Source organism: Echinops telfairi, unplaced genomic scaffold (assembly GCF_000313985.2).
Source record: "Echinops telfairi isolate 266 unplaced genomic scaffold, ASM31398v2 ScPeMD7_5;HRSCAF=22, whole genome shotgun sequence".
NCBI classification, from domain to species: Eukaryota; Metazoa; Chordata; class Mammalia; order Afrosoricida; family Tenrecidae; genus Echinops; species Echinops telfairi.
In genome coordinates this window covers 14,048,418-14,068,026 of record NW_022103901.1, presented here as the reverse complement: position 1 = coordinate 14,068,026, position 19,609 = coordinate 14,048,418, and the positions used below count along the sequence as shown (strand labels likewise).

At 50.3% G+C, this 19,609-nt stretch overlaps 1 protein-coding gene across 2 annotated transcripts in view; it reads right to left on the bottom strand.

The window, feature by feature from the left end:
* The window catches only part of GTF2I (general transcription factor IIi), an 83,549-nt gene that overhangs the window by 13,779 nt on the left and 50,161 nt on the right, over positions 1 to 19,609 (bottom strand). Inside the window, exons 2-10 of one of the 2 annotated variants that reach the window (XM_045283567.1) lie at positions 17,919 to 18,032; positions 16,255 to 16,320; positions 12,514 to 12,697; positions 7,189 to 7,247; positions 6,223 to 6,294; positions 4,593 to 4,776; positions 3,632 to 3,690; positions 3,140 to 3,184; positions 635 to 706 (exon numbers count right to left, since the gene is read on the bottom strand). In XM_045283567.1, coding sequence (XP_045139502.1) covers positions 635 to 706; positions 3,140 to 3,184; positions 3,632 to 3,690; positions 4,593 to 4,776; positions 6,223 to 6,294; positions 7,189 to 7,247; positions 12,514 to 12,697; positions 16,255 to 16,320; positions 17,919 to 18,032 — 855 coding nt within the window. The remainder of the gene's footprint in view (positions 1 to 634; positions 707 to 3,139; positions 3,185 to 3,631; positions 3,691 to 4,592; positions 4,777 to 6,222; positions 6,295 to 7,188; positions 7,248 to 12,513; positions 12,698 to 16,254; positions 16,321 to 17,918; positions 18,033 to 19,609) is intronic. The other variant, XM_030889086.2, reaches the window with a different exon arrangement.

Here is a 19,609-nt window from a genome sequence, read left to right as displayed (position 1 = left end):
TGACGTCCTACATGTGAAAGCTGGCTGTGTGATTGGTCCAGACGGCCTCTGTGCTCCAGGTGAGCAGGAACTAGACCCATTTCCCGAGGGCACGGCCAGGTGTGAATAACCAGGCCCAACTCATCAAGGGCGAGATCAGAGGCCGGGCAGTGGGCCGATTTCTGACTCTGGGCCACACCACACACCCACAGCACAAAAGGAGGGACAGCCCCGGGAAGACTGCTGTCTCTCCCCACCCTTACTCCCTCTTCCGTGATAGACGGACCGAGTTCATTGACACTCTTTCTTGCAGAGCCTCTTCGGAATCCTCAAGACAGGGCTCCAGGAAATGGCTGTCAACACACCGCAAGTCCAAACAAACCCTGCAACCTCCTCGCCATGCCGGGGGTGGCCAGACTCCACGCGCCCCCCTCCTCTCCCACTTGGGCTCTGAGAACCCGGAGCCCACAGCCAGAGTCCTGTGGGTTTGGTCAGTGGGCAGCCGGAGTTTTAGTGAGAGGCGAGAATAAGAATCCACTCCCTGGGACCTACCTGCGGCGAGAGCCTGGGTTTATTTCTAGAATCTGTCTAGGACACTGCATGGCCCTTCTGTTCTGTTTGAAAAAGCAAGACACAACCGCTGTCCTAAACTCACCGAATTTCAGATTGAAGATCTCCTCCACTTGCTTCCGGAGCTTGGTGATTCGGACATTCCAATCTTCTTTGACTGAAACACAAAAGCAAAGACGACGACCAAAAATGAACACACTGCCTGGTAGTGGCTGCTTCTTACCGGGGCTGGCATGGGGCTCAGTCCAAAAGGAGGCATTTCCAGTAGTGTTCTTAGTGGAAATAAAATCTAAAAAAAAAAAAAAAAAAAGGGGTGGGGAGGGGTGGGGTTGCTAATGTCAATAACTGCAGGGGACAGGAGTCAGCTGTAAGTCACATGGCAAACCCTGCACACATGAACGAGTGCTCAAAAGGAGTGGGTTTCCCACCTGCAACCTGTAAGATAACACACAGAAGGGCCACATGGTCAGGGGTGACATATCCAGGGTGCAGTATAGCACCAACGAACGCTCACAACGATCCTCTAGTTCTTTAATGGTTCCTCCCCTTACTATTATGGTCTTTGTCTCCCCTCGCTCATCGATAGGCCTGCATATGTTCATTGCACAATTAAGAGTGTTTGATGCAAGAACGCCAAGATAGACAAGCCTTCACAAATAGTAACAGGAGTAATGATTCCTTGAGGGCACAGGAAGAGAGGGGCTGGATGGGGAGCTGATAGCAGTGATGGCTGTGTCCCCTCAAGGGGACGAATAACGGACTTGCAGGTGAACGGATACATTGGAGGGTGTGAGACACCGCAAATAATAATATATAATAATAAGGGTTCCTGGTGGGCAGGGTGGGGGAGGGAGGGGATAAAGGGGAGCGGATATCAAACAGTTCATGAAGAATGAAAATGCTTTGAAACTGATGGTGGTAGCCATTGTACAATTATGCTCTGCAAGAGCTCCCAATAAAATGATTATTAATAAAAAAAAAATCAATGAGACAGTGAGATGTGAAAACCTTGCACAGCCCTGAATTACTAAAAAAAAAAGAAAGAAAAAGGAGTTGGTTTCAAAGCTCCTTAGAGGTAAGCGAGGGTGGGATGGGGGGACTCGTGGGGGAGCTGAGAGCACCCAGTGTCTTGAGACCCCTGGCCTCCTTCCTGTGCCAGGGCCGACAGGAGCACCTTCACTGGCGTCTGCTTTCCACACAGGCACCTGGTGCTGTGTCTAACAGACGGGCCCTAAATTACACGCGGAGCACAATGGCTCTCAGCAAAGCAAGCTCCCCTGCAGAAATAAACGGGGCACACATTAGAAAGACGGGGCCCACCTCGGCTCCCGCCCACAGGCTGGCTCCCGGGCTTTGTTACAAGGCAACCATTCACACAGAAGACAAAACACACAGAAGACAGAAAAGTCTCCGTGCCATGCCAGTGCCACTGCTTGGACAGGTGTGCGGGGTGCAGAGGGGACGGAGGCGGGGAGACTGTGGAGGATCATGGGAAGTGCTGGGTAAGGAAAGAGGCTGAGAGGAGACATGCAGGGGAGGGCGTGGGAGTGCGAGCCAGCGGCAACCAACTGCCGGGGAAGCTCGGAGCTGTTTACTTAAGACTGTTGGCTTCAGAAATGTTTATCTTTTTTTTTTTTTAACTTTAAAACGTGAATCAACAAAACCCAGCTAGCATCTCCAGGCTAATGAGCAGTGGGAGCCGTCCTTTCCCCCGGGGATCCAGGAGCTCCGCCTGACAACCAGAAGCAGGGATGCTGGGAACGGTCCTTCTCGAAGGAGAAGCGCCACTCCTGTATCCTGTAGTCCTTTGATCTGCATAACACAGCGAGGTCTTCGCCACGCTCCCCACTCGCCCCTGCAGGGCCTGCTTAGTGCACCATTTACTAGGCTGTGGCCAGGCACACCCACAGTAGATACCTGCTACTCCCCCAAATCTCAAAGCCTGGTCTCCTGGCAGCCAAGGCTTCTGTTCTGATGAAAGAAGGAACTGCAACCTTGAACTCTCTCAAGGTCATGTGTGAGGGGCTGGGTGAGAGCGGGCCTTCACAGCACTGACCATCAGCTCGAGGGCCTGCGTGCTCCTTCAAGGGCACCTGACTCACAGCCGCAGGTTGGGGTCACTGCAAGAACTGCCCCGAAAGCAGCAGTTACTTCGAAAGCAACCTGGAATCTGACATGGCACGAGAAAGGAAGCCCGTGAGCCGGCCGTCACCGCGCAGACTCCTCGGCAGTTCAGCTCTCCCTTTAGGGCGCTCCCCGTGGGAGGCTGAGTCACGGAGTTCGAGGAGAAAGAGCATGATTTGCACCTGACTGTGGTGCCAATTGCACGACACTGCTTGATGTGATCGACCTCCGTGATGCGAGCGAAACCGCCCAGAACGCTGAGTGGAGCTCTTGCTCCATCCAGGTGGGCATTTCGGTCCGTTCTGGAACCGACAGCACAGGAACAAAGGTTCTGGTCAAATGTGCAAGGTGTCCCATGGCAGTTAGCGCCGCCTCAGCCCTGGAAATGTGGCGAGTTCAAACGGAGATGGGCACCAAGCGCAAGGTCGCCCCGGATATTAAAACAAGGATGGAAAAAGTATCTCACCAGTGCCTTCCGTAACCGATGATCGGTTGAGATGCCCGTGCTCACCTATTGGGGTAAACCAGGCCTTGGCTTAAAACCGGGAATGCCGCTGGAGGCTCACTCCGTCCCTGGGCAAACAGCTGCTGTTTCCAGATCAACCACAGCGTGCCTGCCTGCACTGAGCTTCCCCATTGGGGATGGGGGGGGTAGGGGCGGCTGGGAGCAGCGGTTCTCAACCTGTGGGTCGTGACCCCTTTGGGGGTGGAACGAGCCTTTCCCAGGGGTTGCGTGATTCATCACAGTAGCAAAATGACAGTGATGAAGTAGCAACGAAAATAATGTTCTGGTTGGGGGGGTCACCACCACATGAGGAACTGTAGGAAGGGTCGTGGCATGGGGAAGGTGGAGAACCGCTGTCGTGGAGGGAAAGGAGGAAGCCCCCAGCTTCAACAGAAGGAGGAACGCTTGAAACGCGCAGCGGCATCTCCGAAGGCCGCCCCGCCTCTTTCTTACCTGGTGTGTTCGTCCTTGGCTGAGTGACCTCAGTGGTGCTGTGGGTTAGCAGCTCTGGTCTGGAAGAGGGGGGCGGGCGTTAGTGACACTGCGCTTGGGAACCCTGGCTGGGTCCCCACAGACCTGGGCTTGGCTAACTAGTCAAGCTCTGGCTTATTCTGTTTTCTTTTGTGAGAGAAAGAATCGTTGTGGTGACCATTATTTACTTTGGGGCGGGGAACCCCAAGATTCTAGCACATAGTTTTCAGGTCTGCAACTGGGGGCTACTTCCACCCCAGTGGAGGCAATCCCCTCCAACACCCAGCCCCACTCCCCCAAAAACCATTTAAAAATCTTCAATTTGCCCAAGTCAAAAGCCACACACTGTTGGTGTTCCCCTGAAACCAGCTTAGCCACTAAGAAGTTTCTAGCTTCAGGCGCACTACCCCGAGGGGCAGCTAGGGAAATGAAAGGCCCCACAGGCAGGGAAAAGGCACAGCTCACAATCATACTCAAGGACCACTCCCTCCGTTTGTCTGTTCCTGTTCCCAGAGGATGCTCCGACCGTCCTCGATGTCACGACGACCCCTTCATGCCCACTACTGCTGTGGCTGTGGGCAAGGCCGCCCTCCATCAGCCCCCGTCACCGAGCCAGGCTCACCGAGCCACAGCAACCCTCAGCCCACACCGAGCGCTGCTTGGGTTTGCTGACCAGGACAGCGCACCTGACACCAACTGACCAAGCTGCACCGGCTACCACTGTCCACCTCCCCGTAGTATCCCGGGAAGCTCAGCGGAAAGCATTTTTCCTTGGGATAAACCTCCGGAGGACAGGGAGCCGGTGGAGCCCCAGACAGGCCGCCTGGGGAGCTGGCAGTTTGCACCCATGCAAGAGTTGCTTTAGAAGAAAGGATGTGGGCCAGGACAGGCTGGGATCCTACTTAAAAATATACATATATTTGTTTATTTACTGGAATCCTACCTTTTAATGACAAACTTGATTCGGTTGCCCACTTGGATGATTTTTTCCAGCCGGGGGATCCCGTACCATGAAGGACTTCTAAAGGGAATGTTCTCTGGGAGGCCTTCCACATAGAGGTCATTGGGGTGCGCCTCAAACTTCTGGTAAGGTACAGCCTTGGCTTCAGTGCTCCCCAAGGCCTCCGCTGAACAAACAACAGCAAATCGGCAGACTGAGTCTCAGGGCATTCAATGAATTTAACCACAACCGCTGGTCCACTGCCCGAAGGACCATCTTAAGTGTAAAAAAACGATATACCGAAATGTGGTTTCATATTTCATACAGCTAATGCTCAAATAAGAAAACAGAACAACAAAAAATGGGGGCCTCATTCTAATAAGCTCCCTAGACGACTTAAAAGCAGACAGACAGACCCCCCACACTGTGCATCGGAAAGGGCAGGTGCAGCGGCTGCTCGGGGCTCTGGCCAAGTGCAGGTGTCAGTATGAAGGGAGGGGCAGTGCGTGCTCTGGGAGGACAGCCAGCAGTGCAGAGCCAGCTGGCGGCCTCGTTGGCCAATGGGACGACGGCAAAGGGAGAACAATCAAGGGCCACTCCCAGGCGTTTGGACCGAGCACCTGGGAGAGTGGGGCACCACTGGGCAGGCTGAGAGAAAGGAGTTGGAGGTGTGTGGGGATTAGTAACAATACTCCGGATGTGACTGAACATGCACCAAATACACGAGTGATGAAACAAGCCTGGTGTCAAGGAGAACTTTCTGGAGCAGGGTACAGAGACTACTCAACATGGGCTTGGTTCCCCTGTGGGGGAAACCAAGCAAGGAAGGAGACAGCGTGTCCCGGCCTGCGCCCCACAGCAGCAGTCCACAGTCACGGGCCAAGCCACAGGGAAGGGTGTCAAAGAGCAAAGGCCAGTGAGAGAGGAAGACACGAGGCCCGCTGTGGCGTTCTCACGCTGAAGCCAAGATACAGACGTCTCAAGAGGCAGTCACGCTGAAATGTGCCAGAGCCTTCTCAATGGAAAGAGCCGGCTGGCTCTGTGGACTGCGGCCGAGAAGCAGGCTAAACGCAGCAGAGGTTTTGAGTATCAGGAGGATGCTGCTGTACCGAGCGGACCTGTGTCTTCTGCGTGACTGGTGGTGCCCACACGAGCTGGCTGCGTGGTCAGGAGGCTGCCGGTGGTGGCCTTTGCCAACACCCAGGTGTGGAACCAGCACTCCAGCCACAGCCACCCCTGTGGCACTCCTGGACGACACGGCAGCTCGAAGACGATTACATTACAAGGGCCAAAGAGACGCAGAGTCTACACCCCGGAAACAGACAGGGGCATCATCCTAGACTGTATGTGTATGTATGTATGTATTCATCCTAGACTGTATGTGTATGTATATATATATATATATAAATATAAAATTGCTTCCCAAAGGAGACCTGGGGGTTCACGAAGCTACTGCTGCCCACCACTCAGATGTCGGTTTGAACGTGCCCTAACCAATGCATGTTAAAATGCGCACGTGCCCGGGAGACGGGCAGCCGAGGGGAGTCACGTCCAACTCGCTTTCTTGAGACAGAGAAGAAAAGTGGAAACACAAGGAGGCACGACACTTGGCCCTAGGGGAACGTGGACTCACCAAACTTTTTGCAGAAGAGCTGATCGACCATCTTGCGCAGCTTCGTGATCCTGGCGTACCATTCTTCCTTCACTGTGAGGGCAACAGCCAGTGAGAAGACACACAGCCCTCCAGCTAAAACCCCAGCGCTGCGATTTCAGAATGCGCTCCTTAAGCACACAATGCTGGGGCCGAGAGGGCAGACTAAAACGGCCACCCACAGAAGCAGCCCCCCCCACCCCCGTTTATCTCTCCACCCTGGCACCTGACCCTACACTTCCAGGAGTCCGGAGTGTTGACACCGAACAAATATCTTAAGAATGAATCGAAATTCAAAATTGGGAAGAAAACTGACCACATGAGGAGCTATTTCATACAGGGGGCACCCAGCGCTCTCAAGGAATTTTGTGGCTGTACGTTTGGAGTTACGACAGTGTCAAGCGATGCTTCCCCTACGGGCGAGCAGTCAGTACCCACCCCACTAATGCACACAATCAAGGAAGGGAACAACAGGAAACAAAAACACACGCACGTCTGAAGTGCCTTCAAGACACATGGGACAAACCCCTCCCGCGGCCTTGGTTACACGCATAGGCGTACAGGACCACACGGCCCTCTTGTTCAGCCCGAGGGCCGCTTATGTCTGACACGTAACTGCTCGGCTAGGACCTAGATTAACAAACCGTGTAATCAATGATGGCCGAGACACACTGTGTCTCAAAGGCAGAACGGACGTGGTTTGTAAGTTCGATCAACCCAGGGAAGGGCTGTAGGTGCCTTTTAGGGTACTGGCATACATTTATTCTTCTTGGTGCTAAGAGAAAAGAACTTGGACGGCGTGGACTTTCCTGAAAGGGTCCCTAAGCTTTGCACGTTAAAGATGTGGCTGCCTGGAGAAAGGGACACACAGAAACCACCAAGAGTCTCTTTCCTGGAAATAGCAGACGGCCGCCGGACGTACAGTTCTGCCGTGACTGGGAGACCTACCTCCTGAAGCCGGCTTATCGAGCTGTAAGTCTTCCCGGGTGGAATTCAAAAGTTCGTGCCTGAAATGCGAGAGAAAGCATTAAGTGTTTACTGGGCAATAGTTAGCAGCATCGTGGCTGTTTGTGCCGATTTAAACCAACACACACACACACCACGGCGTCTGGAGCATTCTAAGGGTAACAAAAGCCAACGCTAATCACCACCGGGCACAGGGGCGACGAGACAGGTGCCTGGTCGACCGCCGGTATTTTGCTAAGGAGTTTTTAACACCAAGGGAGCAAATCACCAACGTTTTAAATGAAGATCCTTTAATTTTACATCACATTCAACACAACATTACGTCAACGCATCTATAATCAGGCCCAAGTACATTTTAATATTCATGTTTTCGGGCAATGTACAGCCAGTCCTCAACTTACAACAGGGTTCCCCCTGCCGATTCTGACATAAGGCTGTTTGTTCAAGCCACTTAAGCCTAATTCCCTTATTGTTGGGGGGAGTGGGGTGGGGTGCGAGGTGTCTGTTATCACCATTGTTTTGTTTACCAGTAGCTTCATATATCCAATCTTCATTTTTTGGAGTGGGGCTGGAAACACGACCTATAAACTTACAGGTATATAGGTTTTAATACAGATACACACGTACACACAGTTAAAAAACGACACAAATCATAAACATTTACTCCAACGATGGAGAGGAGTTGGCCAATGCTGGTATTTGGTCGGCTGTGGTAATAACTCCACTGGTGGAAGGTTCTGGATCCTCTGGCTTGTCCCAGGGGATAGTGTTTCTCGCCAGAAAGTTACTGAGAGCGGCCTGCACGGGCCCTTTCCTCTTTTCTTCATAGATTTCGTGGTAACCCCGCACCGCTTCCCGGATCTGCCTGTCGACGTTGGCAAAGTGATCCGCGTTTGGCTCCATGTTTTCCAGCAACTGGAGCCCCTCGTTGAGCTTCGAGAAAGCCTGAGCTAATCCCTTCACGGTGAAGCTTTTTGAGGGATCGCGCTCCGCTTCCAAAGCTTCGATGCAGGCACTTCCGGCTTCCCCGGTGATGCGCACGTTGTGCAAACCCAGCCGGCGCTTGAAGCGATGGAACCAGCCCTTGCTGGCCCGGAAGTACTCGCTGTAGTCTTCCCCCCGCTGCCCCTTCAGGGTCTCGAAAAGGCTCCGTGCCTTCGCCTGGATCATGAGCAAACTCATCGGGATCCCCTTCTGGATGTGGTCCTCCATCCAGACGCGCAGCAGACTCTCCATCGCGGGGATGGGCCCCCGCCTCTTCTTGGTTAAGATGGTCGCCTTGATGCCCACCGCTCCTCTCACTGCCTCCAGGATCCGGCTCTTGTCCTTGAGGATGGTCGAGACAGTGGAATGCGACAGCCCTTCCTCCCGGGCGATTTCGCCGACTCTCTTCCCGTCGTCATAGGCCCGGATGATCTTCATCTTTATGTCCATGTCTAGAGTCTTCCTCGCCTTCCTTTTTCGACGTAAGCTCTCAGTGGCATGCCTTCTTTCGCTAGACGTATCGTTGGGGGTACAAGCAGTGCAGGTATCACAGTTAGAGCTTGAACAAGTCGGGCCTCAGATTAACAACTGACGCTTCTTATGACACAAAGCACTGAACGAACCCACAACGCGCCCAATCTACAACCAAGTTAGCCTCGGTGTTGTAACGACCATGTTGGAGTTGTAGTGGCTGCTGGGCACTCAACGTTCTGCTGTCCTGTGTCCAACGTTCCGCCTGTTACCACGCCCGATGCCAACGTCATTTCAGACAGGGCTGTCTATACAGCAGGGTTCTGACCACTGTCATACGACAATGCTGACACAGGCAAGTCACACACTGCGACCTTGTAAGCAGAACATGTTATGAAGAATAAGGCGTGAATCTCAGTCGCCAAACTTCTTTTGATTTCTGCCCCTTGTTCAGAAAAAAAAATTACTCAGCGCCCCTCTGGCAATTAGAAATTTTTGCACAGTCGCCCATAATCCAGGATAAAGTGTAGGTGTTTGTTTTTGCAGGCCCTGCTTGGATCTTCCCAATGTCACCCCCTTGGGAAACACTGATGTAAATCATCAATCAACCAAAGCCAGGCAGTCATAAGGGTGGCTTATCATAATTCAAATAACATAGAAAGTTAGACTAAGGACGTGGAACAGAACAGCAAGGGGAACAGAGCAACGAAGTCCCCAGGGAATACCAAAAAGAGACTTTGGAGCCAGGGCTTGGTGCCCCATCAGACTCTACTGGAAAACACTCCTAAAAGCCAACAAACAAAACAAACAAACAAACAAAAAAGCCAACAAACAGTCCTTGAACTAACTACAAGCTTTTCTTTCTTGTTTTGTTTTGTCTTATGTCATTGGCTTGTTGATGTTGTTTTATTTTATTTTGTTGCTTGGTTTTGCTCTGTCTTGTTTCTGTACATGTTATTATCTCCACAGGTCTGTCTAAATAAGATAGGCTGGATGAACAATCTGGAGGAGAAAACAACAGGACTGGCAGTTCCGGGGAGACATGGGAGAGGGTAAGGTGGGGGTAAAGGAAGTGGTGTTAACAAGCCCAGGGACAAGGGAATAACAAGTGATCCAAGTCAGTGGTGAGGAGGCTGTAGGAGGCCTGGTAGGGTGTGATCAAGGGCAATGTAACCAAGAGGAATTACTGGAACCCAAATGAAGGCTGAACATGATAGTGGGACAAGAGGAAAGTAAAAGGAAATAGAGAAAAGAGCTGAGTCAAAGGGCATTTATAGAGGTCTAAGTAAAGGCATGTACATATGTAAATATATTTATGAGGATGTGGAAATAGATCTATGCGCATATATGTATAGGTTTAGTATTAAGGTAGCAGATGGACATTAGGCATGTACAGTACTCAAGTACTCCCTCAATGCAAGAATACTTGGTTCTATTAACCTGGTATTCCATGATGCTCACCTTCCCGACACAATCGCTGAAGACAAAGTGGGTGCATAAGCAAATGTGAAGAAAGCTGATGGTGCCCAGCTATCAAAAGATATAGTGTCTAGGGTCTTAAAAGCTTGAAGGTAAATAAGTGGCCATCTAGCTCAGAAGCAACAAAGCCCACATAGAAGAAGCACATCAGCCTGTGTGACCACGAGGTGTCAAAGGGATCAGGTATCGGGCATCAAAGAATAAAAAATCATATCATAGTGAATGATGGGGGGAGTGCGGAGTGGTGACCCAAAGCCCATTTATAGGCTACTGGATATCTCCTTACAGAGGGTCCCGGGAAGGAGACGAGACAGTCAGGGTGCAGTGTAGCAATGATGAAACATACAACTTTCCTCTAGTTCCTAAATGCTTCCTCCCCACCCCCCAACTATCATGATCCCAATTCTACCTTACAAATTCTGTTTAGACCAGAGGATGTACACTGGTACAGATAGGAACTGGAAACACAGGGAACCCAGGACGGAAGATCCCGTCAGGACCCGTGGTGAGAGTGGCGACACTGGGAGGGTGGAGGGAGGGTGGGGTGGAAAGGGAGAACCGATGACAAGGATCTACATATAACCTCCTCCCTGGGGGACGGACAACAGAAAAGTGGGTGAAGGGAGATGTCGGACCGTGTAAGACATGACAAAATAATAATTTATAAATTATCAAGGGATCACGAGGGAACGGGGGAGCAGGGACGGAGGGGGGAAAATGAGGAGCTGATGCCAGGAGCTTAAGTGGAGAGTAAATGTTTTGAGAATGATGAGAGCAACGAAAGTACAAATGTGCTTTACACAAAGAAAGTTGGGACTACCTGTATGTGTCTTATGTTTCTTAATAATTGAGTAGCCCATAAACATCATTTAATACAGCACAGCCTTTGTCCCATCTACCTTTGCCATCTCATTCTCACTCCGTTTTGCTATTTGTCATTCACTTTGTAGCGAGAGGGGGCGTAGATCAGACCGACCCACCAAGCCGAGGTCATCGAGACCGTGGGAATGGACACAGGCGTTTATGCCCAGGTCTCGGACACAGCATTTGGGCAAGGATCGTCGACTGTGAAACAGTTAACAGTTTGTCCAAAATCTACAGACTCGCACTTCTGAATAATCAAAGGGTTATATCTAGACTAACGACATGGACCTTTGGGGGAAACCTGCAGAATTCTTTCCTGCGATGTGTGGAAAACAGATATTCAGAAATGTCTCCGCAGAGTGAACAAATACTCACACAGGGACCACCGTGTGACATGCTCAGCACATGAACACGAGAAACAAAAGAAGCCTACTTCTGTGGATACAGAATCTGAGGTGCACAGCCATCTCCCTGCGACTTTGGGAAACCACTGTTGCAGCTGCTGCGCAGGGAAGCTGGTTGTGTGGGGCATCTTCACCTGACAGAGGGCCGGGCTCCTGTTCTCTCTCAACCCCAAGGGGGTTTTCTTCACCTGTAACCGTGGGTATCTGGACATTACCCGACGACTGGGGTCCTGGGGTGTTACCATGTGACTCGGTATATATCTTTGTTGACCTCTGATTTATCCTGCCTAGTGCTTCCGTTTTCCTTAATGCTTATTAGGGGTCACTAGATCGGGGCTACATCTTCTTTCTTCGGTCCAGACTTCCTGCCACGCTTACAATCTGCATGCTTTCTTCTGGCAAGACTGACATTCTCCTAGCCCCGACAGGAAACAGTTTGGTTAACAAATTTATTCGCTAGCTTACTCGAAAACTACACATTTCAATCCTTCCCCCTTTGGAAGAATACCTATCTTATGAACACAATGGGAGGTTTGCAGAGACCCTACTCCAGCTGACATTTGGATAATCACGTCTTGGTTTTCTGACATTGTAACTGTGCACCTCCTGAAAGTGGGAGACAATGTAACACCGAGGGAGGAAGCTGCCACTTAGTGAAAAGGGAAACATCACCACTTCCCATCCCAACAGCTACACTTCACCTTTTTCAATTAGTTTTCTCCCCACTCCTTTATTGTCCCACTCTTGTAACGCCGAATTTTACAGCCACGGTGCTTTCTTTCCTGTGCTGTCTTACAAACTTTGGACTTCAAAAGAAGACGCTGACGGTGGACTACCATTTTAGCCACGGAGTCGACCATCGAAAGACAGGAGAGCTGTGCGTGCACCCACCCGGGGCTTGTGCCTCGACAGCTAACTCTGGCCCGGGGGCCACGGGCCAGTATAAAGATCCCGCCTACAGGGGAGGAGGCAGACGTGCTTACAGCAAACCCAGCCCTCGAGTAAGGAAGGAAGTTGGTTTCTTTCTTTTTCTACCCCCAGCAACCAAAGCAGAACCCTAAAAAGAAGCAAGATAAAGAGTTAAGTAAGGGTCCAAGGGTCTTACTTCTTAATCACAAAGCGGATCCTCTCCTTCGCAAGCAAGATCCTCTCCAGGCGGGGAATCCCGTAAGTGGACGGTCTTCGAAAGGGGATGCCTTCGGGAAGGCCTTCGACATAGAGGTCTTCCACGTGCGACTGGAAAAGGGGGTACGGGATCGTCACGGGACCTTTGGCTTTGATGGCTTGAGCTTCAAGGTCAAGAGAAAAAGAGAGGAGATAAACATCAGCAAAGATGCTTAAGTAAACACCATGGACTTCCTCTTAGACTCGTGACATTGTTGCCTCTACGTCTGTAGTTACAGCACAAAACAGCTAAAGCGGAAAGGACATCCTCTAGGCCAATAATCAAATGGTCCAAACAGCAATGATGGATCCGTGATAGGACCATCATGTAGAAACACTGCGTATTAAGATCTGAACCCCGGGTGGACCCGGCTAATTCTCAAGTTTATATATATAATTGTCAGAGCAGCTTAAAAACAACATAACCATTAGGTCCAACTTTAGAACTTACAAAGCATTGTTTTTAAGTCACAGAAGCAGAAGATTTCCCTGAACTGCAGACCATCTGCTAAGACTTACTTAGCCAAGAATCTGACAGCTGCAACACAAACCCCAAGGCGTGAGGAATCTCCGCAGCCAGGTGTCAGGAAGTCGGCCTTGGAGACTATAAAAAGCATGGTTGTCATACACGACAGAGAACATTTCCATTTGGAGGATGTAAAGCACAACCTTTCAGGGGTGACAACAACACTGAAGTTCCCAAAAGCCACCCCTTCCTGTGCCCCGTTTTCAGCTGCACCCCCTGAGAAGTGAATGGCAGCACACCTGGATGGAGAGAGTTGGGGAACATCCCGACGTCATCGTCGCGCGCAGAGGGAGAAGACATGAAAGGCCAGAAGGCAAGGTGCTACCCAACTGGGGCGACGGGCACTCGGCAGGTTTGGGGCCCCTGCTTCTGTTTGTTTGCAGACTCTCTTAATAAAAGGGATTTTGAGACGCCATCACTTGGGCCCGTCAGGCTGGTCTGGGGGTCGACAGGTCCACCACAAGCTGGCCCCATCTGACCATCAGCGGAGGCGGTGTCTCAGTGACCGCACAGCAGGGGCACGGCCGAGTATTTCAGAGGCTCTTGTGTGGTGACTATCATGGGGGTGCGGGTGTGTGTGTGTGTGTCTAAGACGCGTTATCTTTAACCTAGAGCAGAAAGCTGCTGCTGGCATAGCCCGGGAGGTCCCAAGAGAAGGACAAGTTTACTCAGACCCTCTCGCCCCGTCTTCCTCATCCAAGGGGTCTCAGACAAGTTCCACTTTTTGCAAGTATTGAATGTAACAGCTTTGTTGCTAAACAATCACACACACTAATAAAGATTCAAGTGCATTCGACTGGCAAGGATCCAAAACACAAACAACATCCAGAAATAACCGTGAGAGATGCCGATGTGAAGAAACAAACCTTTTCTGTTGCTGGTGGCAATGCAAAGTGGCATAGCTGCTGGAACAAGTTGGGCAGAAAAACCAGCCCGAGGCCCAGCTATCTTCTCCTATGTTCCCCAAAGACACGCAAGCAGAAAGACAGACAGAAATGTCCAGACTGATAGTCAGGGTAATGAGACTCACAGTAGGCAAAACGTCCATCAACAAAGAAAGGAGAGACAAAACGTGGCACACACAGATACACACACGAGTATCCCTCTGCCGAAAGAAACCACGTTCGGATCTATGTCAGTCACAAAACACTGCATGACGCACTTTGTGGAATCACCGAGAAGAGGTAACGTACAGGTGGCCTACCACAGTGAGCCACAAAAAGAAAAGGGGGAGTCTTAGCTCAGGGCTCACGAGATTCTGTCAACGGGGGGAAATAATTTGGCTAAGAGACAGGGATGAAGGCTGCAAAGCGTAATGGGCAAGCCCCACGCCTATCAGGTATACATCTGGGGGGGAAAGTTGAGTTGCCAAATGCTTTTTCTATGTTGACCACAACGAAACTTGTTCTCTCTTCACGCCAGCCTGCTTGATCCAAGGCCTGTAAGTAATACAATCTAAATCTGGACGCGGGAATGGCACCTGAGCTCAGATTGTGAACGCCCATGTGCACAAGGCTATGGTTGACAGTGGACGCCCCAAATCCATTTGTAGGGTCCCCACATGGATGAAGCCTCTGGCAAATCCCTTCTGCCCATTGTCACTGGATGTGAACAGCCTGGCTCACAGAGAGCATGTGAAACTGATTAGGCCATTAGAGTTGGGCTAAAATGTAATACCTGATCATCTGATCATCCTTTAGACGCGCCCTAAAGTTGTTTCAGTTTTAATATTTTCTGCCTCCTTTTTAATTGAGATTTTCCTATTTTATGTCTGGTCATTGTTGTTTGGTTTGCTTGATTCCAGCCGGTGCTGCGTATGATTTCTGTATAGGAAATCTAGGGTAGGTGGAGCTTCAGAGATAGTAACTGGGCAGAGGCACGGCGGGGGTGGAACCAACAATGGGTGTAAGAAGAAAATGTTCTGAAAATCGACTGTGGTGATGATTGCACAAATCTTAATGTGACTGAACTATTAAACTATATGATATGTGAAGCATAAGCCAGTAGAACTAGTCAAAAAACGAAAACCACACTTTTTCTCTCTTAATAAAAAAGAGACTTTCCCTATTGAAAGTGAGGCCTGCCAAGCAGAGCTTTAGGAGATGATTGGCACACGTGCACAGTGTCCTGTATTCCTCAGGAACCTTCCTCTGACTTCCGATCTCTAAGGAAGATGAGGCTCTTTCCCATAGTGGAGGAGGGAAGCTCATTTTTAATTTACGCAAGTAAGGAATCCCCAGGTGTGCTTTCTCATGTTAAAAACTTCGTGTAAATAAGGCTGGCAAGGCACTAACAGTACTTCAAACCTCATGTGGAAAATGCTGTCACCACCCAGAGGGAACCCTAGTGCAACCAGGGACGCCTTCTCATCGCACAGGATCAGCAGCGGGCCATGAGCTGTCGTGAACCCTGCCCAGGAATTGTCCAGGGCAGGAATGGGGAAACCGTGGGGAGGGGTTGGCAGAGGAGGAGAGATTGGAACGTTATGAGAACGGTGCTTTCTGCAACATTGGATGTGTAACCCGAAAACAGTTTGAAAATAAAAAGGGGGCTCATTCAAAATGTTTCTGTGTTTCCTCCCACCACTACGGCCCTTACATAGCCTTCTAGCTGGCTGGAGCCCACTCTTAAATACCAACTTTCAGAAAAACAACAGACAAGTCTCTAAAGGACCCAATCGCAACAGGGAGGCACAGAATGCTCAACCAATCCTAAGAGACCAAAAGGGCGCCTTCTGCCTAAAAGCAACGCTCTGAAGGCAGCAGGGGGACACGAGCAGAGCCAGGGGCCCGGCAATCACGGGAGGGTGCAGGCCCATGCTGGGCTGCTGCTTCGTGGGGCTAAGGGCAGGGTCAGCAACTAGCGTGTCTATGGGCTGTGGATGGAAAACCCATTTGCTCTGTCACAGTGAAAGGTCTAAAAATACACAGAGCTCTTAATTCGCTTTGTGGCAACCTACCAGGCAAGAAAGATTGACAGTGGTTAGACAGACACTATAATGAAACTTATAAAAGCAAAGGTAGGTAAGAAAAGACTCAACCCACTGGCCGACGTGGCCCTGTCCATGTTTTCCTCAAACAGGGAAGAGCCACCCCATTGTTTAGAAGCTTATGGACTAGGTTTCAGTAGTAAATGGACGTGGGAATTCAGACGTACCATATTTTCTTTCAAACAGCTCTTCGACTTGTTTGCGTAGATCAGTAATGCGAGCATTCCATTTCTCTGAAAATGGAGAAAGAGTTCACTCGTGGTGATAGGTCCTGCTGGGGTCACTAGCACGGTGTGCTCAGAGCACCACCCAACAAGGAAGGCGTGCCTGCTACAGAACACACTTAGATCTTGACCGGTCCGCCTCAGCCTGCATGCACACTTTGCTATTTCTGACCAACGCTTCCCATTTTTGTGGTTTTCAGCATTAGTTCAAGGAGACAGCATGTCATGGTTTCAGGATTATTGTCAAAGCTCTGTGTTTCTGGAAAGCAGAAGGTAGAAATAAACGAGAATTGAAATCAAAGGCACTGCCGCCAAGTCCGTTCGGACTCACGGCGACACTGCGTAGGGTTCCTCCTCGGTCTCCTGGGGCTGGGCTGCTTACTTTGAACTGCCGGCCTGGTCTTTCACAGACCAAGGCTTCCCCAACAGCACCACCAGGGCGGCTTATTTTGTTCTATTAAACATTGCAGGACAGAGGCAAAAAATAAAATTAAATCAAAGCCTCTCAGGACCACCTATGAAACTTCCTACAAAATACGTCTGGTTTGTGAAGAAATAAAGATCTCTCTCTCACACACACACACTCACACACATTCTCTGCAGCTTCCACAATAGCATGCTGAATACATGTCAACTCTGTAGCTCTAAAGTTCCACGTTTACCCAGTACTGAGGTTGAGACTAACATAAGAACATTCAAACACCATTTCTATGTGATGAGTTCAATGTGCTATTTTCTCAAGCTACGTGCCACAAAAATAACTTCCAAAAATATGAACCCCTTCCAGTGGGATGGGGCGCTCTGGTGCTACAGTGCTTCCACGTTGGGCCGCTCACCGCAAGGTCAGCAGTTCAAAACCATCAGTAGAAAGAAGAGGCTGCTTTCTACTCCCATAAAGAGTTACAGTCTTAGAAACCCACAGGGGCAGTTCTACCCTGTTCTACAGGCTGAGTCATAATTCACTAGATGACAGTAAAGTTGTTTTCTTTCCTTTTTCTGTGTCCAATGGAATCTATAACTAGCTGAGATGTCTTAAATCAAATGCATAAACAATACATATCAATATCATATGGGCAACCTAGTAACTGGCAGTTACACAGAGCAGAAACATTCAGGGGTTGTGTCCTTCATGAAGAAGGGATTTAGGAACTGGTATACACACAAGGGAACCCCTAAAAACAACGACAAACCCATGCAGCACCTCAAGGCATGGCTGGACCTGGAGACGATGATGTGATGTGATATTAACCCATCACAAAAGGACAGGGATTCTATGGAAACCAGTGTTGTAAGGGGAAACAAAATAAAAAAGGGTTTCCAAGAGAACAGAGCTCATTCCATCAACAGTCACCGTCACCCGTTTCTGTCACCAGTCACCAGATTTAGTGCACCAGCTGCGATGACGTCAGAGGAGCCCACTGTCCACCTAGAAGCCTCAGGAAACACGGTTCTACTGTGACGGGGGTGGGCGGTCACCCCGCGCTGCAGCACCAGCAACTGGTAAGGCATGCTACAGCTGTTTTCTCCCCCAAACCAAAGCTGTAATGTCTTTAATCAGTGAGAGAGAGAGAGAGAGAGAGAGAGATTTTGTGGAGGGGAACACTCACCGAAGTTGAACTCCCTCACTTTCCGTTTCCCAGCGTTGGAGGGCTCGGGGACCGGCGGCTGCGGCGGCGGCTCGCTGCTCTTTGGTCTCTTAGTGGGCGGCGAGTAGTCATCATCTTGAAAAGAAACTGGCAGCATTAGGCCGAAGCCCGCCGGGAGGGGCTCGGCGTTCGCGGGCGGTGGCGGCGTGAGAGGTCGGGACTGTCACCGCCACCGGGCTTCCCACCGGGCTGGTCATGTTTCTCCTCTGGTGCCAGGGGCTCAGGGAAGACGCCCAGCTCCCTTGGACTTGCATTTCCTAGGGCCTTACTTTGCTTAAGTGGGCGGGAGGGAAGTCATTGCCAATGTCCCCTTCCGCCCCAGCAAAGGGCCCCAACTCTCAAAGAGCTGGTTGGAAGTGTACTGCGTTTTCTCAGTCTTGAAGGAAGAGAGCCACCTAGCGTGACACAGATGTGTAGGAAACGCGAGAGGAGGGAGAGCTTGGATGAAGACATCCGTGCGGGTAGAAAACTCGACCACCACCACGGGAGGCTGGGTCACTGTGGGTCACGTGCTTTCGACAAATGCGAAACCTTACGGGACCAACGGCCCAGGGCCACAGACATGAAACAGGGGCACACGGATTATTTGGTGGGGAGCAAACCATGTTGACGCCATCAATCAACAACCCACGTATAGATGAGCAATCAGCTATCTGAAGAGTTGAACAAGACTCCGGGGAGAGGTAGGTGAGCAGTTACACTTTAAAGCCAGGCTCCGTCTGCAAATCAACGCTGCCCTGACCCGTCATCCTACCTGATGCTAATGTTATGGACACTCTGTCCCTCAAGATGGCAGGTGGCCACTACCATTATTTTTGCTGAGATGCTGCCTAAAAGTGGTTAAAAACAAAATTTGTGAACTCTTTAAGATAAAGGTTGGTACGGGTAGAACATCTTATTAAGGTGATCTTAATGACTCTATTAGGTAAAAGAATGACCAACGTAGAAATAAAATAGTGTCAGTAGGTACCATTCAGGTCAATAGGCTGCCCTGTAACCCTGTCTGTCACCCCTGTTTCAGCGTCTCAAAGAACATTTCCAGATTTGGCCATCAATCACCCTGGGCCTGCCCCCAACACAAACCTGCTGCCTGGTACCCAAGGGCAGCACTGGTCATGTATGGCACTATGCTTTCACTCCTGCATCGAGCAAGATGCAAGCAGACCCTGAATGCGTGTATCTCACGCATGTGTGTCATCATCAAGAGCACGGGGCAACAGTTCCCGACTGGATCGTTCCTATCCAGTCAGACACATCCTTTGATCCGTGAATTGGATGAGCAACTCTGACCAGTGGGGGAGGCAGGTAACAAAGCTACTGTGGGAATTCGCTTAGGGACTTCGTGCATGGAAAGACCCAACTACTATTTGAGGGACTACAACCTCAGGGGAAAGAAGTCAATTTTGCCACTAAAACCTTGTCAAGTCTTCGATGTGTTGAGGGCCACTGTGTAAACCCAAGTTCAAAACCAGAGAAACAATCTTTGATAGAAAAAAAAGGGAAAATGACAAACTCCGGGTAAAGAAACCTTAATGGCATCCTCTGAATCCCTAAGGATTACAGAAGTACAATGACGACAACCAGCAAAACCCAAACTCTCAACACATCAAGCTCAGACCTAAGGGGATTCATTTTGGAAAATATCCCAGGGG